The sequence below is a fragment of the Delphinus delphis genome, chromosome 21 (assembly GCF_949987515.2).
Source record: "Delphinus delphis chromosome 21, mDelDel1.2, whole genome shotgun sequence".
Lineage (NCBI taxonomy): Eukaryota > Metazoa > Chordata > Mammalia > Artiodactyla > Delphinidae > Delphinus > Delphinus delphis.
In genome coordinates this window covers 9,885,569-9,911,998 of record NC_082703.1, presented here as the reverse complement: position 1 = coordinate 9,911,998, position 26,430 = coordinate 9,885,569, and the positions used below count along the sequence as shown (strand labels likewise).

At 40.8% G+C, this 26,430-nt stretch overlaps 1 protein-coding gene across 7 annotated transcripts in view; it reads right to left on the bottom strand.

Moving 5' to 3' along the window:
• The window catches only part of FUT10 (fucosyltransferase 10), a 178,443-nt gene extending 152,438 nt beyond the window's left edge, over positions 1 to 26,005 (bottom strand). For 4 of the 7 annotated variants that reach the window (XR_011246327.1, XM_069540280.1, XM_069540279.1 and 1 more), the window contains exons 1-3: positions 11,800 to 11,852; positions 4,263 to 4,615; positions 640 to 930 (exon numbers count right to left, since the gene is read on the bottom strand). Coding sequence is in view for 6 of the 7 variants with exons in the window: in XM_069540280.1 (XP_069396381.1) it covers positions 640 to 930; positions 4,263 to 4,533 (562 nt within the window). In the remaining variant the exon portion in view is untranslated. Of the gene's footprint in view, positions 1 to 639; positions 935 to 4,262; positions 4,616 to 4,752; positions 4,943 to 11,799; positions 11,853 to 24,805 lie in introns of those variants that run through there. The other 3 variants (XM_060001580.1, XM_060001582.1, XM_060001586.1) reach the window with 3 other exon arrangements.
• Positions 26,006 to 26,430: the final 425 nt, after the last annotated feature.

The following is a 26,430-nucleotide window of genomic DNA, read 5'->3' as shown; positions in this document are numbered from 1 at the left end:
CTTTGGTCGAGCTTGCTAATCTGTATTCCCCCGTGCCCCTATCACTCAGCACCCAGGAGCTCCATATTTCTAACAGCTGTTGGCATCTTGCTACCCCCAACTGGCTGGGTCTGGCTGCCCTTCAATGCCAGCATGACATATAATCAGCCTCGGGAAGTGATGAATACCAACTTGCTCTTGAAAGCTGATGTTGAACAATCTTTTTATTTTTATTTCTGAGTAATGAAATCATACTGTGCTGAGCTTATGTCCAATTAAACATCTGTTATGGTCATCAAAATCTCCTGGCCATTATCACAGATGACATTCTGAATTGATATCAGCAGTATAATCAATAGCCAATTCCTGAATAACAAGTTCAGTAAGCACAACGCCCAAGTGTGAAAAGGTGAAAAGAACTAGGTCTTCTCCCCCATAAATACCAAGTGGCCCAGCCAACCACCCCTCTGTTGGTCCAGCTCACTGATTTATTGTATTTGCTCAATGCTCTGGCCTTCCACAGAGCAAGTGCAGAGGAAATCGGGCGTGCCAAGTGCTTTCAAGGGGAGCCCACCATCTCTTCCTTGGGAGAAAGGCAGTAACTCAGCATTGAAGTAGGATGTCAGCAAGCTAAGGGAGAAAGGCAAAAGCCCTACTTACCATAGAAGAGGAAGGCTTTGGTCCTGTGATGATGGAGGTAGGTCCGGTTGATGGTGAAGAAACAAGTGTCTGCCCCGCACTGGCCTAGCCTTCCAGTTTCACCAGTCAGTGGGGACCACCAGAGCATGATGGGGTAGCTATCAGCTGCCAGTGTTTTTTTCCTATTCAGGGTCAGTCCTTCTCTCTTAAGGAATGGATGGAGATGTATAGGCTCTTCTTCCATTTGTGCATGTCCGTCGTTCAAATTAGAATTTTTAAACTTCATCCTTTCAAATTTTCCCAGCTCAACCACTACCTAAAAGAGATGACGATTATTACCAGTGTCAGACTGTTTAATTTCCTTCTGTACATCTCCCATTCATCTTGATGATTTAGCTTATTAGTTTTCTATTGCTACCATAACAAATTATCACAAACTGAGCAACTTAAAATGATGCAAATTTATTATCGTACGATTCTGGAGGTCAGAAGTCTGAAATGGTCTCACTGGGCTAAAATCAAGGTGTTGGCAGGGCTATGCCATTTTTCAGGAAACTCTGGTGGGGAATTCGTTTTCTTGCTTTTCTTTTAGAGGCACCCACAGTTCTTGGCTCATGGCCCCCTTCCTCCATCTTCAAAACCAGCAACGTTGCACATCTCTGACCCTTCTGTTATCGTGTCTCTCTCTGAACACAGCCAGGGAAGAGTCTTCTCTTTTATGGACTCATGTGGTTACACTGGGCCTGCACAGATAATTCAGGGTTATCTCCTCACCTCAAGGTGTGTCACTATAATCCCATCTATTTACAAAGTCCCTTTTGCCAAGTAAAGTAACATATCACAGTTTCCAGGGATTAGGGTAGGGACATAGCCTCCAAAATATCTACCAACAAGGATGCTTCATTCCACTGAACACATAACAGATACATCTCTCCTCCATTTCATAGGCAAGTATAGAATCCAGAAGTGGTTGTGTCTCTTAATGAAACCTGTGAGAGTCAGGGTTATTCTCTGGCTATTGCTGGGGATTACACTCTGGGGAAAATAAGTTATAAATTGCCAATTGGTTTCTTTTCAGTACAATTAAAGGAATCATAACATGGATTTTATATTTCTAATAATATCCACTATGGCATAGAGATGGCATAGGTACTGGGCTCCTTCTCACTTAAAACCTTGTTTTTTAATTTATTTCAAGAGAGTCTGGGTCCTGGAGAGCTACGTCATCAATCACAGTAATCTGAAGGGCAGGGTGGACTGAGTGAAATCAGAGGGGCAGTAGTTCTCCAAAAGCGCTGCCTTTTCATCAAACTTTAAGGTTTGATATTGACATGGCATTACAAAAATATGTTAGAGAGAGCAGTATAAAGTAGGGGCTGGTCTCTTTCATATATAACAAAACATTAGTAGTCACACTATACAATAAATAAAGTCGGTAAAAGAAGGCATATTTTCACGTATTAACTGGCCCACTTGTCAACAAAGGACACTACCTGTGTGGCCCGCAGACCCCACTCTCAGCAGCCAGTGGTGGTGCCTTCTTTATGTATTTGCTACCTTTAGTGTCAGAAAAGGGCCCCGCCCACTGAGGTGATACAGAGTCTGTAACTCCCTGGGGAGGGTCTATAACGTTCACTGGATTCTCTGAGGGATTCAAGGCCAAAAAAGCTATTAAGAGCCACTCAGCAAACGCCACATAGTATTCCAAACGGAAGAAAGAATTCTATTATTTTTTTTTAAAAAAAGCACAGATTACTTGTGACACCAAAGTCATCATTAGAACAGTAAGACCATCACTGAAAACTAAAAACCCTTGCCAATAGCTTTCTAAGCCTCTTTATGATAACATAATAATGTGGCTATTCCCCAGTACCTTGATGGAATGGAGTTGACTTGTAGCTACAAACACTCTTTTTCACCCAACCTTTCCCTGCAAATATACAACCAGGAACTTGAAAGAAACACGTTTAGAAAGCCATGTTTATAACTTCAAAAACAAATTTTGCTCCACATTTCTGATCAAAGTCTACTATGTGAGGTATAAGGTCATATCCAAATAATAGGGACTGGGACCTCCCTGGCGGTCCAGTGGCTAAGACCCCACGCTCCCAATGCAGGGGGCACGGGTTTGTTCCCTGGTTGGGGAACTAAGATCCTACACGCCACAGGGCGTGGCCTAAAATTTTTTTTTTAATAAAAAAAAAAACATCGAATAATAGGGATTGCTTTAAGGAGAGAGATTTCTAAAGCAGAAAACTCCAGCCCCTCCAGTTCAAGCAGGTCCTGGATACCCACCTCCAAGACAGACAAGCAGGGAGCCAGGGGTTTCCTCTGACCAGAATCCCAACCTGGCCGTGGAAGGTGGTGGAAGTACAGTGCAGTACTATCTGCCGAAGTCCTTTTATAAGCATAAGCTCATTCAGTCCTAAGCGAGGAGAAGGGAAGCCCTCCAGAATAACACGCCCAGAGAACACTTCTGTCTCCATCAGCTCCACGTCTGAAACACTCACATCCACAAATAATCTTTAAAAGTCCTTTTGGATTTTGAAATGGACAGCTGGTCCTTGAGTGGGTGCTAAAATATCTCAACTCGTATTTCTACTTTTAATATCACTGTGAAACTTTTATTTTACTTTGAATTCAGCAAATGAAGTTGAGAATAACCAACTAAATGAAATAAACGGGGGGACTCAGGAAACGTTTCAGGTCATTCACCCCACTACAGACAAATCTATTAATGCAGATGTGTGTGTTCTGCAGAACGACTAGCTTGTCCTCAGAATAGTCACTACTTCTTCAAGAATGGCATCTTTCGGGGACTTCCCTGGTGGCACAGTGGTTAAGAATCCACCTTCCAATGCAGGGGACACGGGTTCGATCCCTGGTCCGGGAAGATCCCAGATGCTGCAGAGCAGCTAAGCCCGTGCACCACAACTACTGAGCCCGCGCACCACAACTGCTGAGCCCGCGTGCTGCAACTACTGAAGCCTGTGCGCCTAGAGCCCGTGCTCTGCAATGCGAGAAGCCACCGCAATGAGAAGCCCGTACACCAAGAGTAGCCCCCGCTCGCCGCAACTAGAGAAAAGCCCGCACATAGCAACGAAGACCCAACACAGCCAAAATAATTAATTAATTAATTAAAATTATTTTTAAAAAAACAGAAGGGAGTTTCCTGGCGGTCCAGTGTTTAGGACTCTGTGTTTTTGCTGCCGAGGGCAGGGGTTCAATCCCTGGTCAGAAAACTAAGATCCTGCAAGCCACACAGCAGGGCCAAAATAAGAAAACAAAACAAAAACGAATGGTATCTTTCAGAAGGGATCATGACTTGGAAGAGGCCATCCAATTCTGACCCAGTAAGACAGACAGAACTCTACCTTCTGTTACTGTAAAACCAGTACCCTGCAAGAGTCACAAACTGATCCCCTAACCCACTGATTTTCTTTCTACCTGACACATCCACTCACTAAACCTGACACATCCGCTCACTGAACCTCAGTTTCGTCTGTTAAAAAAGAAAGTATTTTCCTTGCTTTACAAAGAAAATCCTGATCCTGAGAGATGATGCAAAAAGTAAAGTACTTGGAGAGAATGGGGTGGTGGCAAAGGCCCAGGAATCAACACTGCACAACCCAAATTCTTGGTACCTGGAGTGTGACGAGCAGAAAGACAGTAGCTGTGACGCACAGGCAAGATGCCAGAAGCTTCCTCCTCTGAATCCGCACCATGCTGCCCTGCCCTGGGTGACTGACAGAGGGCTAGCCTGGTTACCAGGTGTTCTCGAGTCGGCCCGCAGCCCAAGACACCTTCACGCGGAGGAACCATCTGGGTGCCAATTTCCTCCACTGCCATTCCTGCTGGGACCTGGTCTCCATGGAGGACTGAGAACTGAGGTTCTGAGTGGGCCTGGCTTGGCATTGAAAGGGAACAGCATGCAGTCTTCTTAAGCGATCATAAGAGCAGCTGGAGTTTCTTTAAACCAGAAGGCATCAAAAAAAATCTGTAACAAATGAGCAATATTTTAGCCATAGTGCAGAAGATTTCATAAATGTAGTCTTGCAGGGTTACCATGTAGAAACCCAAAGCTTAAAACTAAAAGGAGCCTTTGAGATCATTTAGACCTAATACCTCACTCACAGATGAGGAAACCAGGACCAGAGAGATGAAGTGACTTGCCCAAGGTCAGAAAGTCCATTACAGGAGAGTGAGAGATCGACAATCAGGTCCCGAGACTAAAATGATGCTTCCACTTAATTTTCCCTGCCATCAGACTTGAATTCCAAAAGTCATTGACATGTAGTCATTTCCTTCTATCTGAGTTTCAAAAGAGCAGAGAAGTGGAGCAGAAATAACCAGGACTGTCCATCCACTCCTGTAAAAATTAGGGAACAAACAAATCAAAGTTTCAGGCATTGATTAGAAATGGAAAATGATCAACTGACCCCAGTTCCCCCCAAGGAAAACAACTTCAGCTACAACATAAGGAATTCAGATTACTGATTTATTTGTTTAGTCTTTTACGGCAAATGCACTAAAGCAGTGGGTTATATGGGTAGTACAGTTCTCTGGACATCTTGAAATAAGATTTCCATCCATCTGAAATGGATGATCTCTTCCAAAAGTTTTTTAAATGCACTAAATAGTCCCATAGAATGCCTCTTATTCCCGGGGTTCTCTGAAGTCAAATGTCTTGAGCAAATGACCCTGTGGAGTTCAGAGGAAAGCAAGGATCAACATTCCAGAGGAAGGGAGTGCTCCAAGGGTTGATCTAAGATCTGACTGTACACCTCTCAGATACAGAATTGAAGATACAATGAGAAATATAAAAATGATGTAGAATTCTGGCTAAATGCCTTGGTCTTAAAGGTATGCTCCCCTCTCATGCATCTACCTTAATTAACTTTTAAGTCTAGGCTATTTCTTCTCCTCAGAAACAGCCAAAAGCGCAGTTTTCTTCTTTCATCCACAGAAGTCTCGCAATCCACAGCGCCTAAGAGAACGGGCTCTAGAGTCAGCCTGCCAGGATTCAAATCTCAACTCCCCAGCCTCTCCTTGATTCAATTCCCAAAATGTAGAAAATAAGGTGCCTAATCAGAGAGTTACTGTGACAATTCTATGAGATAAAACTGGCAAAACACTTATTTCAGAGCCTGACACATAATAAATATCCAAGAAATGTTTGCTATCCTCATGTTTAAATATTATTATAATTTTTATCATAGCTTTAAGTGGAAAATGAAGTTGAATTCATATAAAGTATGATACTGACAGATCAACTGGAACTTCACAAGGAGGAAATACTTTGCCAAAGAAAAAGAGATCATGAATATTTGTTGAGTGACCTATTACGTCCTTTCTTAAGTACTCAGCATGCATGAGCTCATTCAGTTCTCCCAACAACTCATGAAGTAGCAATTTTTAGCCTCATTTTTAAGGGTAAGAAAGCTGAATTTGAAGGAAGTAAAGTAACTTGCCCAAGACTATAACTTTGATGAGTAATACAACCAGAAACTAGTCAGACTCCGAAGTTCATACATTTTTTTTTTGCGGTACACAGCCCTCTCACCGTTGTGCCCTCTCCCACTGCGGAGCAGAGGCTCCGGAGCATAGCCACAGCGCAGGCTCAGTGGCTATGGCTCACGGCCCAGCCGCTCCGCGGCATGTGGGATCCTCCCAGACTGGGGCACGAACCCCGTGTCCCCTGCATCGGCAGGCGGACTCTCAACCACTGCGCCACCAGGGAAGTCCCACACATTCTTTTTATATTTTGTTAACACAAAGGCTATAAAATTCCCACCAGATAATACTAACACTCACAGTTTATCTGCCTAAATCACAGAAAAAAACCTCTGTACAATAGCTCTCTGTCAGATGACGTACCAGGGAAAAAAGTATCAAAAGTCCAAAAGAACCTGAAAAGCACCTTTCCTTCTACTCAGTAGATGCTAGTAGCTATTAATCACATAAAATGGGGAGCTAGCACATTCGGGCACCAATCCTAGCTGCCATTTATATGTAATATACATTTGGACAAGTTGCTAAATCTTTCTAAGCCCCAGTTTCTTCACAGTAAAGAATAAATGTTAACTCTCATTATTTCTTTCCCTTTTATAACAGAAAGGTTATCTACTTTTTGTTTTATATGCAAAAGCAATTTATTATAACTACAATTAATGTAACCCAGATTAGGTAATGAAATAATATTACCACTTTAAATGGATATAAAGCTAAATCATTTTCAAAAGATTTTTCAATATATCACTCCGCTCAATCTTATCCATTAACCACTTTGTAATGTAGGTATGGCCGTTATTATTATTCTCGGTTCCCACAAATAAGGAAACAGATCCTTGTAAGTTTAAGTGATTTACCCACAATCATAGTTTTTAAAGATGACGTGGGTCTAGAAATCAGGTCACCTGACTCCAAGATCAGTGGAAAAGAAAGAGAAGGGGAAAATAGTGACAGCTTGTTAAGAGTACAAAAGAGTCAGGAATAAAGGAAAACAAAAGATGGAGAGAGTGTTTGAGGACACAGTTTGGGATATTTTTACAGCTAGTACATGGCTCAGACCTGTCCTCGGGCCCTTTTAAGTCTTTACATGGCTGTACAAATTATGACAGAAGAATTTAAGGTTACAAATTCCCTTCCATCCAAAGAATCTCAATTTAGGTTATATTCCCCAAACCAGAAGTACATAGTGTGGTCTCAAGGACTGAGCTGTGGGTAAATACCCACCACTAAAGAAGAGAATCAGCTAGTGTAGATGGTATTATGATTTAGAGCAGGCAGCAATCAACCAGGCCTTGGGGCGCATCAACTGAATATACCTATGGCATTAATTACCTGGGAGTTTTTCATCAAGTAAGCAGTTCCCCGGCTGGTGGGACAGATGGGCTTGCAGAGAGCACCGTGAAGGCCAACAAGCTCCAATACAATGGGACTCCAATGGGTCCCCAAGAAGAAAGCTCCCTTCTGTTTCATCGTTGCCCCCAGGGTGAATCTCAGAGTCCTCCAAGAGAGTGCCCCAGAACAGTCCTTCCCAGGCTGGAGTAGTGTGTGTTTGTTCAGACAACCATGCAGATAACATCTGAAATGGACTTACTAACCGACCCTCATGACCCAAGCACTGAGCCCTGAAATGCATCGTATGGCTGTGTGCACGGCCTGGGGCCGGCCATCTGCTGCCCAGAGAGGGGTCTGGAGCTGAGCGTGACCATCTCACACTCCTGCAAATGCTATTCCATCAAAACCAGCAACACTTTCACTCCAAAATAATTTCAGCGTTGTCCGCTTTAATTTGAATTAAAATGGACAGAAGAGAGACTGAACATCTTAAAGTGAGTTAGCAGCCTGAGGATGCCAGCTTCAAATGTCAGCCACACAGGGCCGGCCCAAGGTGCAGGTTAAGGGCCTCAGAAATGGGACTAAGAAGACTTCCGCCCTGTGTCTCTGAGTGTAAAATGAGAAGCCAACCCTAGGTGACACACACCGGGGAGCTCTGGGAAGCCTCCTTGGATCATCTCTTCTCTAGTGATTGGTGAGTCACTTGGGTTAATGAGCGACTGTCTTAACTGAGTTTAAGGGTATATCAGGGAGAGCCTTTCAAAGGAATGTATCTAATTACCAAACAAATTATTCACACCAAAGTGTCATTTTCAAATAAGTTGACTCTCCCAACCTGTTTTCATTTTATGACGGGTAAACCCTCAGAGCGTCCCTTTAAGTGGGGTGCTGTCCTGGGAAAGGCTGATGACAAGGCAGGCAGATGGGAAGGTCTAAGGGCCTCCGGACAACTCTCCAGGCAATTTTTAACTAACTCTCTTCAATTATACTTGTCCTCACGGACACTCCTCATCATTTGACTTCAAAAGCTTGATAACTGGGATTTCTACCAGTCTGACCCACTAGCATCCTCCATTCAGCTGTAGAGATGTTGTTGGAATGTAGACTGGATATCTCTCCTCTGATTAAAATCCATCAATGGCTTCCCAAAGAGTTCAATATAAAGACCAAATTCATCAGTTTAGAAAACAAGACTCCCTGGACCCCGCCCTACTTCTCTAGCTTCTACCACACATACCCTTTGTTCTGGCTGTTCCTGGGATACAACTTCCTGTTCTGTGCTCTGGTCCCTACCTACAACACCCATACCTCTTTCACTACCATAGCCATTCTCCTGGACGTTCAAGGCTACCTGCTTTGGGAAGGGTTACTCCTCCCTAGTACCAAGTCAGGAGATCTAGATCCATACCTTGTGCTTGTTTCTATCACAGCAGTGGAGAGAATGCTGGGGGGTTTTAGGAAACTCTTTAAAGCTGCTTTATTGGGTACATATAAAACAACTGTCGAACATTAAAAAGTTGACTAATGTAAACAAAAAAAAAAGTTGACCAATGTTGTTAATTATCAGAAGACTATCCCTTGGCCTGATGAGCATGGTGTGATGGTTCCACAGTTTCCACTTTCATCCAGTTTTCTTTATTAACATTTATTTGTGTTAATGTGTTCCTCAACCTTTTTTAATAGACTTCAGATTTTGCTGAGTATTTATTTTTAAGTAGAGTGCTCTGGCTTGCAGATTTCTATCTTGGAAGGTGATCCTCTTGGCCAAGCACACATTGCAGGAGAAACAAAGAGAATAATGAGAGAGAAAGGGATACTGACAGCCTCGTGAATCAAGACTGGTGATTAACAGGGGTGATTAACTGGGGGAAGGAAGTTGCAGCACGAGCACCTTTACTTTTCTATTGCAGAACTGAAGGTGATGCCATTCTTAAATTCCAGACACATACTGAAGCACTCAAATTATACAGTATTTATACAATCTCACTTAGTGGGTCTACTTAATGTAGAAACTAGATAAAAACAAACCCAGACAGACAACTAAATAAAAAGACTCAAATAAAAGCATTCCAAAAAAATAGGTTTTTTAAGTGGAGGAGAGGGTCCAAGACTGGGAAAACTCTGTGTCACACTAAGAGCTGAACCAGCGCCTCAAGAATACGACTCTTTCTTTCTCGTCTTTTTCCTTGGAAGGTGTTCTTTGTAACTGTTCTTTCTCCAACAAGGGCTAATTGGTTACTCAGTAACAATTTTCCTTCCTGGCAAAAGGTTGTGAATTAAAGGCCCTCACCGCTTTGATCATTCATGTAATCATGAGTGAGGAACCGATTAACAATGACAAAATCTGGCTAATACTTCAGATGCCTAAAGACGAAGGGCTGGACCACATGATCTTCTGAGGTTGCATCCCAAAATTGAGCTCTCTGATCCCATGAATAGTGCCCAAGACCACCACATAGAAGAAAAATTAATCAAGTAAAGAGACAGTGATCAAGACAATCTGAGTCATCACAAACTAAAGATTTCTGGAAATATATAAAACAAGAAATATTTCTATATGACAAGTTTTAGGATTACTTGATCTTTATTCTCCTTTTGACTAATTCAACATTAACTTCTGAAAACTCAAATTTTATTCTCAAGTAAATGTCTGAAAAATACTGTAAATAAAGATAAACTTATTCTTTTTTAATGTTTAAAAACTCATGGTCAAGAACTCTATTACAAATGTTTATTGTAGAATGCTGGTAATTGAATTAGGTACTAGACTTCTTACTGACATCAACTCTTTACATTCCAAATTTAGAGAGCATTTAAATATGGGTTGGAAACGTCTGCAAACTGAGCAATAATTACACATATATGAATCACATCATTGTTTGTCCAAACAATACGTTCATTTTCTTTATTTCCTAACTTTAACCCTAGTGTGAATTTTTTTCAGAAATGTTGTTTTAAGATAAAACTTGAAAACTACTTTTTTTTTTTTAGTTGAAGAATTTAAGATGAGCCATAGAACAGTAACAGCTGAGACTGTATATTTAAATTCACTGTTACACACTGCCATCTAGCAGGAAGGCAGCAAATGAAGAGTCAGGACAGCAATTTCAAAAATGGGGCAGACCTACATGATCCTCGGATGCTAGGACATTGCCTCTGGCTTACAGGCAGGAGAGGGGGAAAGTTCTAACATTGAGGCTAGATGGGTGGCTCTGCCCCTTTATTGTGCAAATACCTGGGCCGCTTATTCAATGCAGAGAGTAGCCAGGACCCACTTAAGAGTCCCCCTTGGGAGACCACGTGGACCAGGCAGGAGAAACAATGCCCTAGTTGTAGAGTGACATCACTAACAAGCCCACCAGTGGTCATGAGTTTCTAGGGTGTCTCATCTTCAGAGAAGGAAGGATGTATAAGGAGATTGAGGTCCTGAAGACCAACTTGCCAGATTCAAAATTACAAGCAGCCCTCAAATGAAATGCACAATCCAGGTCACGACATGCATACTACTCTACCCGACTATCGCAGGGCTCTGTGACAGTTGGGGCCTGCTGGAGCAAAACAGTCATTTTGCGTGGCATTTGCTGTATATTAAAGAAGCGTTAAAAGATCTCCCCAAAATGTCTTAAAATCACACCAATGTTCTTTTTATACATTACACTAGCTGAGTTCTGAGGGCACTAATCAGGTGCAAAAATACCTAAGAAATGGCTTGCATATGATAAGCAAAGCCTGCAGTGCCGGGGACTCTCGCGGAGCATCTTCTCCGTTAAATACGCAATGCTCTCTCTACAGCTCGACAGCCAGAATCGCTTCTACTTCAGCACACAAAATTAGCAACAAGTGATTCTCAGTCAAGACACGGGGAAGAAGGAAGCCGTTCACAAAGCACAGAGGCGGAGTTAGGTTCTGGAATTGGTGGGGCTGGGAAGATCGTGGCAGAGGGGGAGGTACGCGAAAACCTTCCTTGGGAGGGGGGTAGGGGTGGAGGCGACGGGAACCCGCGCGCTTCCCGGGGCTCCCGCCGAGGCCCCTGCTCATCACTGCCTCCCACCTGTGCTTTTCAGCAGCCAGATGGGTTTGCATCTCAGGCAGTGTCCCTGGAAAGCACTGCCCAAGGTTTTCCAAAGCAGACTTGGATTCTTTCTCAGCATACTACTCCGCCTTCCTCGACACACACTCCCGTCTGGGCACAAAGAGGTTTCCTACGGCTGTGAGTCCGGTGGGCAGCGTCCTAGCTCCCGCGCGCGTCAGCCAAGTCTCTTTTCGTTTCTCGGCACCGAGACTCCGCTCCCACCAAGCCACTGTCAAGCCAGGAAAGACCCAGAGGTTCACACTCACCTCGTCATGGAGAAGTAGGCTCCCCACGGCCGGCTGCAGCCCCGCGGTTTTTCACTTTCAGTTTGCGCCCAGCCGGAGTTCAGGCGAAGACTCGGAGAGGAGATTTGGGAAAGGGGATAACCCTCGGCGCGTCCAGGCCCAGCGATCCTGGATCCGGGTTTTCATGGATGCCCCGTTTAAAAGCCTGCGGCGCCTCGGTTCTGGAGAAACACACGCCCGCCCCTCACTTGCCAGTCCGGGGCGCGCAACCCTCTCAAGTTCCTGGGAGGCTCCTGAGACCCTCTTTCTTCTGCTTCTCAAACTCTAACAGTGGAGCTCCTTCAAAGTCACCTATTCAGGAAAACTGAGAACCTTTTAAGCAAATCAGAGGCCTGGGTACCTTTAATCAGCTGCCAGTGTTTGGTAGCCTGAGCAGGATCATTTAGCTCTATTTTACTGACTTTTAGCTACTGAATTCCAAACTCAGAGAACCCAATTAAAATTATTTTGGCCTAGTCTAGACAGGAAGTGATAAACCTAGGGAGGTCTTTCAAGACCTTGGGAGGGCCAGGACTGAGGTGAGGCGTCTAGGGATCAACATTTGAGGAGGGATTGACCCTCAGAGTCATGCACATGTTGGGCACGCTTGCAGGAACCTGACAGTGATTGCTGCCAGAGGCCTGCCTCACTCTCCTCCAGGTCCTGAGAGCTCCAGTGCCAAGCACCTCAGTTAACTTCTCTGTAAAAGCAGGTTGATAGTAACGATATCAACTTCTAGAAAACACCAAACACAAAGGGAAAGACTGATAAACTGGATGTCATTAAAAGTAAGAAATACTGTTCATCAAAAGACACTATTAAAAGAATTGGAAACAATCCAGGGAGTAGGTGAAGAAATCTGCAATCGATTTATCAAACAAAGAATTCATATTCAGAATAAAGCAAGAACATCTACAGTGCAATAAGGAAAACACAGTCCAACAGAAAGGGGGAGGGAAGGGACCAAGGACACACAGCACTGCACCAAAGAGGAATCCAAATAGCCAATGAGTACGTGAAAAGATGCTTAACTTCCTTAACCATTCAGGGAAATGCAACTTAACACAACAATGATATACTATTTACACACCCACCAAAATGGCTACAGATTTTAAAACTGATAATACTGAGCAAAGGCAAAGCTGTGAAACACATGGAACTCTTGTGCAGTCTTAGTGGGGGTATAATTGTTACAGCCACTTTGGAAAACTTGTCTATCAGTATTTACTAGAGTCAAATAATTTTACTCCAAGGTACATGCCTAGAAAACATGCATACATATGTACATCAAAAGACAGGTATATAACGGGGCCACAAAACACACCTTAACATATTTCAAAGAATAGACATCATACAAAATATGGTCTTAGACCACAGAAGAATTAAACCAATTAAATCAGTAACAGAAATATTCTAAAATACTTGGCAATATTTTGGAACATCCCCAGATATTTGAAGATTAAATGACACACTTCAAAATAACACATGAGTCAAAGAAAAATTCTCCAGAGAAATCAAAATATTTCGAACCAAATGAAAATGAAAATATAACCTATCAAAATTTGTGGGATGCAGTGGAAGCAGAGCTTAGAGGGAAAATTGTAACACTGAATTATATCATTGAATGTTAGAAAAGAAAACATCTAAAATCAATATGCTAAGCTTCCATTGTAGGAAACTAAAGAAACGGGAGCAAATTAAATTCAAAGTAAGCAGAAGAGAAGAAATAATAAAAATTAGAGCAGAAATCAATGAAACTGAAAGCAGGGAATTGACAGAAAATCAATGAAACCAAAAGTTGGTTCTTTGAAAGGATCAATAAAATTGACAAACCCTTACCTAGGCTAACCAGTAAAAAAGCGAGAAGACACAAATTACTAATATCAGAAATAAAAGAGGGGCCATTGGACATTAAAGATAATAAAGGTCAAGAGAATGAGACAAGTCCAGACTAGGAGAAAATATTTGCCAAAGTTATATATGATAGAGTCCAGTTATCCAAAATATACAAAGAACTCTTAACACTCAACAATAAGAAAGCAAACAACCCAGTTAAAAAATGGGCAAAAGACCTGGACACATCACCAAGGAAAATATATAGATGGCAGATCAGCATATGAAAAGATGGTCAACATGTCATCTTGACTACTATAATACCTTCCCAACAGCTCCCTGCTTTCACACTTGCCTCCACATGACAGCCAGAGTGATCCTTTCAAATCACAAATCAGATCATGTCCACATTCCACTCAAAAACAGCCATGTAAAATAAAGTCACGAACTATAAGGTCTTATACGATCTGGCTTTTGGCTACTTCTCCAATTTTCTTTCCCAGTATTCTCCAGCTCACTCACTGCTTTCCACCCACACTGCCCCCTTGCTGTTTCTCAGACACACCAAGCCTGCCCAAACTCAGCCCCTTTGGATTTGCTTGTTCATATGCTTAGAATGGTCGTTCCCCAGGCATTTGCATGGCTCACTTTTTACTGTTTCACATTCAGGAAATCGTGGTAGTTTGTGTTTTTCAAGGGATTGCTTCATTTCATCACAATTGTCAGATGTATGTGTGTAAATTTGTTCATAGTATTCCCTTATTATCCATTTGATATTTTTAGTGATATCCCCTGTTCCATTCCTGATATTGGAAATTTATGTCTTTTCTCTTTTTAAATTTGTCAGTCTCTACAAGTTTGTCAATTAATCTTTTCAAAGCACCAGCTCTTTGTTTCACTGATTTTCTCTATTGTTTTCCTGTTTTCAATTTCAATGATTTCTGTCCCTATCTTTATTATTCCTCCCTTCTGCTTGCTTGTGGTTGATTTTGCTCTTCTTTCTCTTGGTTCTTGAGTCAGAAGCTTAGATTATTGGTACTTTTCCTCCTTCCTAATGTATTTGCATTTAATGCCATAAATTTTTCTCTCAGCACTACATTAGCTGTGTCCCACAAATTTTGAGATGTTGTATTTTTAATTTTCATTCAGTTCAATGTATGCATTGATTTCCCTTGGGACTACATTGATTATTTATAAATATATTATTTACTTTCCACATGTCTGGAAAACTTCCTATTATTCTTCCAGTTATTAATTTCTAGTCTGATTCCATTGTAGGCAGATAACATACTCTGTATGATTTCAATTCTTTTTAAATTTACTGAGGTTTGTTTTATGGCTCAGGATATGGTCTATCTTGGTATATGTTCCATGTGCACTTGAAAAGAATGCATTCTATTGTTGAGTGGAGTAATTTATAAATGTTGATTAGATCCCATTGATTCATGGTGTTGTTGAGGTCTTCTATATGCTTGCTGCTTTTCTGTCTAGTTGTTCTATCAATTGTTGAAGTGTTCAGCTAAAATTGTGCGTTTGTCTGTTTCTTCTTTCAGTTCTATCAGTTTTTGCCTTATATATTGAGCAGCTCTTTTGTTTGGTGCATACACATTTAGGTTTGCTTTATTTCCCTTTACATTTCTTTACCCTTCACCATTTATAACATAATTGTCTTAAGTACTTCCTCTACATACATTTAGAACCACATTAATCAATGTTATAACTTTCGCTTTACCTGTCAAACATAATTTAGAACATTAAAGAAGAGAAGCAAAACCTACTGTATTTATCCATAATTTTTCTTACCACGTTCTTTCTTCCCTCCTGATACTCCAATGTTGATCATTTCTGTTTAGAGAACTTCCTTTACCCATTCCTTTAGGATACATCTACAGCGACAAATTCTCTTAGTTTTTCATCTGAGCATGTCTTGATTTCTCCTTCATTCCATATTTTTACTGGTTATAGGATTCTAGGTTGGGGTTCTGTCCCATTTCAGAGTTGGGACCAAAATCTTAGGGGCATTTTCCTCTTTTGTCATCTCTGTCATAGTATCTGACCCAGACCTTGTGGATTCACAGACACATCTAACTCAAATGTAGTCCTGCTTGGGAGATGTCCAGAACTTTAATCTGTTTTACTAGTATTTTTTATTTTTTAAAGGTGGCTTACTGCTCTGACCCCCAGTTGCAAACATGTTCTTTTTTTTTACCAGGTGGCATAAGGGTTGGAGGCATTGTGGCAGGCGGGGAATAAAAGTTCTCTAAAACCGTGTTGGGGATAACTTGCATCTTATCTGACCAAATGACTTTCAGAACCTTATATGGTGTCTGGAGCTTTAATTTTCCCCGGGTTCACTGTCCATCTTTTGTTTTTTCTTTTTTTCCCATATGTTTCAGCAAAACCTACAAAGTGTTCTGCAACAGAGGCAAGTCTTCACATGTTAATATTATATCATTAATGTAACTGGCCCGTTTTACTAATGTGAGGAAGGAGACCAGGAACAGGTCTTGGGTTACCATCCCATGACATATGCGTAACCTGTGTAGGTAACCTGGGGGAAGCACTTGAAAGGTTTATTACTGTCTTTCCCACGTGAAGGCAAGTTGATCTTAGTTATCAGAAATGTGTACTTGTTGGAGCTTTTTTTTTTTTTTTGTAAATCTCTTTGAAGGTGAAGCACCTTTGTAGAAACACCTTTGTGAAAGCATCACAGTAAAACAGTAACTGTCTGTAAATGATAGAAGACTTTAAAATAGCCATGGTTGAAGAGCTGATAAATTTTTTTTAACACAAAATCTTTGTATTCTAGGCAGACTATATTAAAGGTAAAGAAAAACCTTTGTTCACAATTTTTTAAAAAGCAGAGTAATAATCTAAGAAAAATTTATTCTTTTAACAGAGAGAAAACCAAATTTTAATTTTGTACCATGTACTTTTGACATTAATTTTTTCTTAAATTTAAATAATTTAGTTTTATCTTAGCTTGAGCACAAATAAATTTTTTAAAGGTTTTTCCTTCACAAATCTTTTGATTTTTACAAAACTTGTGATTTTACAAATCTTTTGTGATTTCCATAAACATTTTGTAACTTTTTATATCTCATTAGGTTTTATCTTTTTAAATTTTGAAATAATAATTTTATTTTAGGACAAAATTATTATCTTTTTAATTTAAAACATGTCCTTTATATCTGTGGACAAAAAGATGTCTGACATTCCAGTAAACAACAAATGTTCCCCACCATCAGTCCATCAGCTACCACAGTCACCCCTGATGGTGTACCCTGAGGGGAATTCAGAATGGAAAAAAACAGGATACTGGCCCTAGATAGTTAAGTGCATATCAGTGGAAAAATTTCAGTGAACCCAGACGCTTGCATCTTCCCATACACAGAAAAGCACTAAAATCATTAACTTGAGATGTCTGTTTTTGTGATTAGCAGTAATCTTTTGAGGTTTGACTACATAGTTTTTGTGTGTTTGTTTTGGTTTGTTGCAAAAACTCCTATATTTAGGCTCCTCCCTTACCTCTTTGCAACAGTTCCTCACTAATGTCCTCCAATAAAGCATAATTCTCAGCTTTTACGTTGTGCAACATTTTTTATCTAAAAACAAAACAAAACACATTTTATTTTCTTTACCAGAAGTGCATCTCACCCTTCTTTTACCAGAAACACACATTCTACTTTTTATATACACTGATTTTTTTTCATCCTTATTATTTCTACTAGCTTTGTAAAACAAAAAAAGCAAAACAAAACCTTAGTTCTTTTACAAATCGATTTTGGCAAGAGAACTTTTATGAAAAAGCCCTCCATTCACTCACCCACCCCCTTTTTTTTAGTATCTATGGGCAATGTTTTGTTTAACTCCTGGAGTGTTTACGTTTTAAAAACACAGTAAGATTTACAACCACAAGGGACAGAGAACAAATGTAAGTTTTCTCCTCGGCTTTGGGGTAATTGTTATTTAAAGTTTCCCTTTGTATTAGGAGTCAGATGGCAAGAGGCTTTTTGTTCTTTTCTCATCAATCACTTCAACATCCTCCTCTTTTTCTTCTTCTTCCTAGAAACTCCACCTCTTGGTATCCTAACCAGGTTTTGTCACAAGCTCAGGTCTCTAAACTTACCAACCTGCCCTCCCACCCTGTGTGTCAGCCCAGAGCTAGCAGAGCAGTGGATACTGCACATCCTTCCGTACCTCAGCTCTTCCTTTAACGTTTTAACTTTCATTTCAGCCTCTAGTTGGGCATCGATGCCCAGTCCGAACTGCCCCCAGTAGAGGCCAGCCCCCCGTGGCAGCCACAAGTTTCCCTTCTTTGTCACAGGGCGCTCTGCACAGTTCCTTAAACAGCGCATGGCAGCAGCCGGCGTTCTCAGGGCGCCCCTGTACTCATGCATTGGCCCACAGGCATCCCACACATCAGCCACGCCTGCCCACGGAGAGGTGGAGGGCCCACCTGAGATCTCCCCCTGTGGATCCCTCTTTCCTACAGCCCATTTCTTTGGTCTCCTGGCTCACTCTTCTGCTGTTGGTTTGCAGCCTCCCAGGGAGCTTCCTGGGTGAAACGTGAAATCACCACCCTACCCCAGCACCACCGCCACCATAAGCAGGGAAGGGAGAAACCAAAGAGGCAGACCGCTCCAGACTGGTGGGCAGCAGGTTCAATAAGCAAAGGAACTTACATCAGAGGCTGTAAGACAAGTAGATTTCCGTACCCACCCACCAAATCTTACAAGTTCACCCAGAAGTTTAACTGGGCTTGGTCATGTACACAGTCCATGTGGTCTCAACATTGCATGACTGTCTCCAGGCTGTGTCCCTGGGCAGCTTCTAGATTGGGGAAGGCAAGCAGAGGGCACATTTCAAGGACAGGGAGGGAGTGAGCAGCCGCTGAATGCCCGGGTCCAGCTTGAAGGCCAAACCTGGGGTCACGTCTTTCTGATGACCTTTCCCAACACATGGCTATGATGTCATCCAACATATTCCTATATCCCTCCTATTTCACGCAGAATGATATTTAAATCATGAAACTTAATCAGATTCAAAATCAAATTGGTTTTTGGTGAGGATACTTCATAAGTGGAGTTGTGTATATTGTATATATCATATCAGAGTAAGAATTTTGGTTTATCCTCTCCATCTGTGATTTTATGATTGATGGGGTGTACTTTGGACATTCTGCTGATGTAAAATGGTATCTAGTTATATTTGTAATTCATGTTTCACAATTATAGGTTAGAATGAGCACATCGTTTCCTGTGTTTATTGACCATCTGTTTCTTTTTCTGTGATGTACCTATTCACATATTTTGCCCACTTTCTGTTGATGTTTCTCTCTTTTTTATTGATTAGTAGAAATTCATCATGTGTTCAGGATTCTAATTCTTCTTCAATAATATACATTTCAAATTGCTTATAGTCCCTGTTTTTCCTTTTCATTTTATTTTGACTTTTAAAAAATTAATTAATTAATTAATTTTTATTTTTGGCTGTGTTGGGTCTTTGTTGCTGCATGTGGGCTTTCTCTAGTTGCGGTGAGCGGGCGCTACTCTTCGTTGTGGTGCACAGGCTTCTCATTGCAGTGGCTTCTCTTGTTGCAGAGCATGGGCTATAGGTGCGCAGGCTTCAGTAGTTGTGTCGCATGGGCTCGGTAGTTGTGTTGCTCAGTCTCTGTAGTTGTGGCACACAGGCTTAGTTGCTCCACGGCATGTGGGATCTTCCCAGATCAGGGATCGAACCCATGTCCCCTGCATTGGCAGGCGGATTCTTAACCACTGCACCACCAGGGAAGTCCCTTTATTATGACTTTTAATGCCCACAAGCCTTTCATTTTTGTGAAAGGTTATAATTACTAATCTTTTCCTTTATGGTCTGTGCTATTTGTATCCTAATTAAGAAATCTTTTTCTACATTGAGATCATAATGATATCCTCCTCTATTTTCTTTTTAACATTTTGTTTTCACATTTAGGTCTTTATTCTTCTATGAAATAAATTTTTATAATATAATATCCAATTTTATCTTTTTCCACATGAATGACCCATTGTCCCAACACAACTTATTCATAATTCATCCAGTCTGCACTAATCAGCAATGCCACCTCTGTCATATATTGGCTTTCCTTCTATGAGTAGAAATGTTTCTGGTTCTCTGTTCTGTTCCACTATTCTCTTTCTAAAACTTGGTGCCATTGCACATTGCTGCAAATACTATATCTTTAAAATAAAATTTTTTTTTAGATGTTGGGGGTAGCTTATTAATTTATTTATTTATTTTTGCTGTGTTGGGTCTTTGTTTCTGTGCGAGGGCTTTCTCTAGTTGTGGCAAGCGGGGGCCACTCTTCATCGCAGTGCGCGGGCCTCTCTTGTTGCGGAGCACAGGCTCCAGACGCGGAGGCTCAGCAGTTGTGGCTCACAGGCCTAGTTGCTCCGCGGCATGTGGGATCCTCCTAGACCAGCGCTCGAACCCGTGTCCCCTGCATTAGCAGGCAGATTCTCAACCACTGCGCCACCAGGGAAGCCCTAAAATAAATTTTAATATCTTGTCAGGAAATGGTATTCACCTTGTTCATCTGTTCCATGCCTCACAATTAGGTGTTTTGTAGCAGGACAGCTATCTCCCTTGAAGGTGGTTGATATTACCATTGTTAAAAATTATCAAGAAAGGCTCCAAAGTAGTCTAGCTTATTTCTGACCCACCCTACTACCAAGAACAATTGTTAAAGTTGACAGAATATGATGAAAAGATGACAAAATATGAACACTTGCCAGGCTTACATCCTGAAGGGAAGGGAAAGCCAGAGCGGTGAGCCCACTTATACCCTCAAGGAACCTACATTTTGAAGGTGGCAGTCCAAAGGCCTAGAAGGTGAGCAGAAATATGTAGCTGAAAGGATGTTGAGATGCTGAGCAGAGCTTTCAACAGTTTCACAGGGCTGTGGGGAGGAAAAATGGTCTAGGAACCATTAAAAAGGAGGGCAATATATAACTGACTATAGTAAAATTTAAGAGACATATGAGACATGTTGAAAAGTTCTAACAGAAGTGTCTTAGTCAATTTTCTACTGATAATAATCACAACGATAACTCATTCCATAACGTTTTTTTCTTAATACATAGAGCTTTAAGATTACAGGATATTTTTTAAAAACTATTTCAATTTATAACAATATTTCTGGTAGAGAATATGATAGGATAATCAATAAAGCACTTCTCAAGATTAAAAATATATTACATTAGGATAAAATTCTGTTGAGGAAATAGAATATATTTTTGTTCAAGAAGGGGAACTATATAATATTTCTGACTGTTAGGGTTTATTCCATTTTTTTAAATTAAAGATTTTTGTTTTCAAATCTCTATGATATTTAGGTTCCAAGAATCCAAATGTAATCTTCTAAAATGTCCATGTTTATAATATACCATAAATTACATAATTTTAACTATTTAAATTTACGATGAAAATTCCTAGGTATCAGTTTAATGATGTGTGATGGAGCACACAGTTTTCCAAAATTATTTTAGGGAGCACCCCAGAAAAAAATGTCAACGTTACAGCTCTAAGGTGATCTCACCAGGTTCATGGTTTTAATGAGCTCCAAATGTATATCCATAGTGTTATTTCTCCCCTGAATCCAGAGTTGTATACTAACTGCCTTTTCAGCATTTTCACTTGTATATCTAATTTGGCATTTTGAACTTAACAAGTCCAAAACTGACCACCCACCAAATTTGCACACTTCCCAGCACATTCTGGTCACCTAGCTAGCTGCTCAGACCCTAAATGGCAGAGTCATCATTGACTCTTTGCTTTCTCTCACATTCCACATCCAATCCATCTGCAAATCTTCTGAACCATACCTTAAAAATATATCCTACTACCTTCTAACTACCTAAATTCAACCAGTTAACATTTGGTGCCACTTGCTTGGCCATTCTTTCTCTGTTGGTCTATGTGTGTGTTTGTGCGTATGTCTGTATACACACACACACACACACACCCCTACACATACATATTTTTTTCTATTTCTTTTAGATCCTTGGCATTTCCATATACACTTCACGATCAGCTTGTCAAATTCTATAAGCATCTTATTGGAATTATGATTTAGAAGGCACCGGATCTATAGATCAAACAGTGGAGAACAGATTTCTTAATGACAGTGAAACATTCAAGTCTTGAACATAATATATCTCTCCACTAAAAAAATTGTCTCTACAAAGTTTTTGAAGTAGAAATCTGGTGTCAGGATTTTTGAAAGCCTCCAGTTTGTTTTACTGTGAAGGCGAGGCTGACTACACTTGTGCCTAATTTGGCCCCAGTCTGCTCCCCAGTCTCATGTCCTTTCTCTCTCCCCTTTTCTCACCACCCTGTGGCCCACACGTTCCCCGTGCTACTCCTTGATCACTCCAAGCATCTTATCTCTGGGACTCTGCATTTGCTCTTTATTTGCCTTAACACATACTCATACGTTTTCATATGACTTATTCCCTCACTTCACTGAGGCTCCCGAGATATCATTTCCTCTGAATCCTTCTCTGATTACCCATTCTAAAAGAGCATCATCCTTTCCATCTCTGTTCACTGACCTAGCTTTATTATTTTTTTTATAACATCACCACTGCCTGACATCACGTCATATAATTTGTTTATTTGCTTACTACCTGTCTCCTCGCTACCAAGTAAGCTCCATGAGAGCATAGATCCTTTTTTTTTTCACTGCTGCATCTCCAGCACCTAGAACTGTATCTGGCACATAGCAGGTACTCCAAATTATTTGATGAATTAACTAAAGGCTTTTGGAAGGAAAGGAGTGAAAGAAAACATTTACTTCTCACTTAATAGGCTTTAGAAAATAAACTAGCCTGCATTCTTGTATTACTTGTAATTATTTCTAAAAAATATGTCTCACTTTAAGGATGTTTCTACATTCTGCATTTCCATTTGAAGTCCTCACTCTTTAGGAGGAAAACTTGTTAAGAGCCATTTCTAAGGTGGTTGCAAGTCAAGTTTATTTACCAAAAAACCGTTACAACTAAAAAACAAACTCAGTAAGTTGCAGAATACAAAATCAATATACAAAAACCTATTGCATTTCTATATACTAATAATGAACTATCAAAAAGAGAAATTAAGAAAACAATCCCATCTACAATTGTATCAAAAAGAATAAAATACCTAGGAATGAATTTAACCAAGGAAGTGAAAGATCTGTACACTAAAACTGTAAGACATTAATGAATGAAACTGAAGAAAATGCAAATAAATGCAAAGATATTCTGTGCTTATGTATTAGAATTAATATTATTTAAGTGTCCATACTACCCAAAGCAATCTACAAATTCAGTGCAATCCCTATCAAAATTCCAGTGGTATTTTTCAGAGAAATAGAACAATCCTAAAATTTGTACGGAACCACAAAGACCCCAAAGAGCCAAAACAATCTTGAGAAAGAAGAACAATGCTGGAGGCATCATGCTTCCTGATTTCAAACTATATTATGAAGTTATAGTAATAAAAAAACAGTATGTTATTGGCATGAAAACAAACACACTGATCATTGGAAAAGAATACAAAGCCCAGAAATAATCCATGCTTATATGGTCGATTAACATACAACAAAGAGCGAACAACATACAGTGAAAAAAGGACTATCTCTTCAATAAACAGTGCTGGGAAAACAGGACAGCCACATTCAAAAGAGTAAAACTGGACGACTATCTTACACCACACACAAAAAACAACCCCAAATGGATTAAAGACTTGAATGTAAGACCTAAAACCATAAAGCTCCAAGAAGAAAACGTAGGTGGTAAGCTCCTTGTCATCAGTCTTGGCGATGATTTTTCAGATCTGACACCAAAAGGAAAGGTAACAGGAGCAAAAACAAACAAGTGAGACTACACTAAACTAAAAAGATTCTGCACAGCAAAGGAAACCATCAACAAAATGAAGAGGCGGCCTACTAAATGGGAAAACATACTTGCAAATCATGTTTGATAGGGGGTTAAAATCCAAAATATATTTTAAAAACTCATACAACTCAATAGCAAATAAACCCCACAAACAATCTGATTAAAAAATGAGCAGAAGATCTGAATAGACATTTTTCCAAAGAAGACACACAAGATGGGCAACAGGTACATGAAAAGATGCTCAACATCACTAATCATCAGGGAAATGGAAATCAAAGACACAATGAAATACCCTCTCACCCACACAAGTGTTGGTGAAAATGTGGAGAAAAGGGAACCCTCTTGCACTGTTGGTGGGAATGTAAATTGGTGCAGCCACTGTGGGGAACAATATGGAGGTTCCTCCAAAAATTAAAAATAGAACCATGTGATCCAGTAATTCCACTTCTGGGTATTTATCCAAAGAAAATGAATACACTAACTCAAAAAGATATATGCACTCCCATATTCATTGCAGTATTATTTACCATAGCCAAGATACGGAAACAACCGAAGTGTCTATCGATGGATGAATTTAAAAAGATAATGTAGTATATATGTACAATGGAGTATTACTCAGCCATAAAAAATGAAACCCTACCATTTGCAACAACATGGATGGACCTTGAGAGCATTACGCTAAGTTAAATAAGTCAGAGAAAGACAAATACCCTACAATCTTACTTAAATATGGAACCTCAAAACAAAACCAAACAACAGAGCTCATACAGAGAACAGATTGGTGGTGGCCAGAGGGGAGGGGTGGGATGGGGGCAAAATGCTCCAAGGGGGACAAAAGGCACAAACTTTCAGTTATAAAATAACTAAGTCATGGGGAGATTATATATATACATATGTCATGGGGATATATATATATAACATATAATCAGCATGGTGACTGTAATTAATCATACTGTTGCAAACTTGAAAGTTGCTGAGAGATTTTTTAAAAAAAATCAGAATTAGTCTGTATTCTAAAACACACACACACAATTTGTACCAATTAAATACAATAAAGTTGAAAGGGGATATAAGTTTTCTTTTTTTAAACAGACAATTGTAAAATACTACAGCCAACTCACTATACACAAAAATCATGAACGGCAGCTTTGCATTACAATCTCCAATATCTTACTCATAACATTTCATGTAATATGTCAATTACACCTCGATTTAAAAAAATTATTTACGGGACTCACCTGTTGGTGGTGAGCAGGGACGGAGTGTTATAGTAAATTATACTGAAAACACACACTATTTCCCCTACTTAATTCGGGGAGTGTGCTGTAGTCCAGGTGGTGAGTCTCGTCCAGCTTTTGAGTTCTTCCACATTTTCCAAACTTCCAATCCAGTTTTAAACTTGATTTTACTAACATAAAAGGGTACGGGTATTTCTAGTATGACTTTCCTCTGGTCTCTAAACCAGCCTTGCATAAGGCAGTAGGCTAGTGACAACCATCACACTGGTTCTTTACGAAGCAATGTAAACTATGCTTTTAACATACTGTTACCAAATCCAAGCTCCTACTGCCCGCTGCATGGCAGGCCAATGAATCAAAAGATGAGTTACTGAAGCAAGGAAGAGCAATTTTATTCGGAAAGCCAGCGGATGGAGAAGATAGTGGCTTTCTTTACACTAAAAGGGGAAGGGGTGTGGCTGATTGCTGCAAACTTCTTGGGGCCATAATTCTTTGTTCTTGCAGCCGTCCACTAGGTCAGGTCAGGATGCTCCTATTAGCCTCCAACAAGGCAAACGTTCTCTGCTCTGCAACTTTTTATCTCTATATGAATGGGAAAGGGTTACACCTTTAAAGGTCAGAGCCTTGAGGATGGGCTCTCCCGCATATTTCAGGCTACAGGCAACATTCTTTTAGTTATTAAGCTGTAGCAAAAGCAAGAGAATACAAAGGTGAACTAAAAGCAGCAGATCCAATATGAAGTCACATTTGTGCTTCTCTGTTACAATAGTACCTGTAGTCCTTGCATACACCCATTTTTCTAATGGGAAACAGCTTTGCTGAAGGTTGACTGACGTGCCCCAAAACATCTAGTAAACTGAAGTTGGTTTTTATAACCTAAATTTGGCTCCCCAAACCAGTGCTAAATCAATGCTTTCTAACAGGGTGGTTCTAATGCCTAGTTTTCATCTGCATGCAACAAAATTATACTATTTATGATATACTAAATTATTTTATAATGTGATATGCAAACTAAGGGCCATCCTTACTCTGGGATTGTGCCTTTCTTACTCCACTGGTATTGAAGTGGCTTTTCTTTTGAAAAACGGTATGAGCTAGTAAAGATTTTCTTCTTCCCCTGTCAAAAGAAAAAGCGCGGGGCGGGGGGTAAAATATCTGACCCAGGAATTTCAAAAGTCAGGACCCAATACCACACCAAACCGGGGGGGGGTGGTAAGTGCGGAAGCAAGGGTCTTAAGTCTAAAAAGCCCGCGTTTGAGGTCCACAGACTCAGCGAAGGAGCGAGAACACTGCAGCCCCGACGGCCCGGAGCTGAGGCCCCGCCGGCGGCGGTGCGCGCTCCGCGGAGGGAAGGCCCAGCGGGCGGGGCCGGCGGCTAACACCCAGGGACCGTCAAACCACTCGCTAGACAGGGGCGCTCCCGGCGCTCTCGGCCTCCGCCCTTCGAAATGCCGCCGGCTCCTGCGCGGGCTCCCACGGGCCCTTAGCCGGGTTTACAGTCCCAAGGGGAGCCGGGGACAAAACCTAAGCGGTACGAGCGCGCGGTGACAGTCCAGTGCCGGCGGCAACCTGGCGGCGGACGCAGAAGTTAGACCGCTCCTTAGTCAAGGAGCGCCGCGTAATAC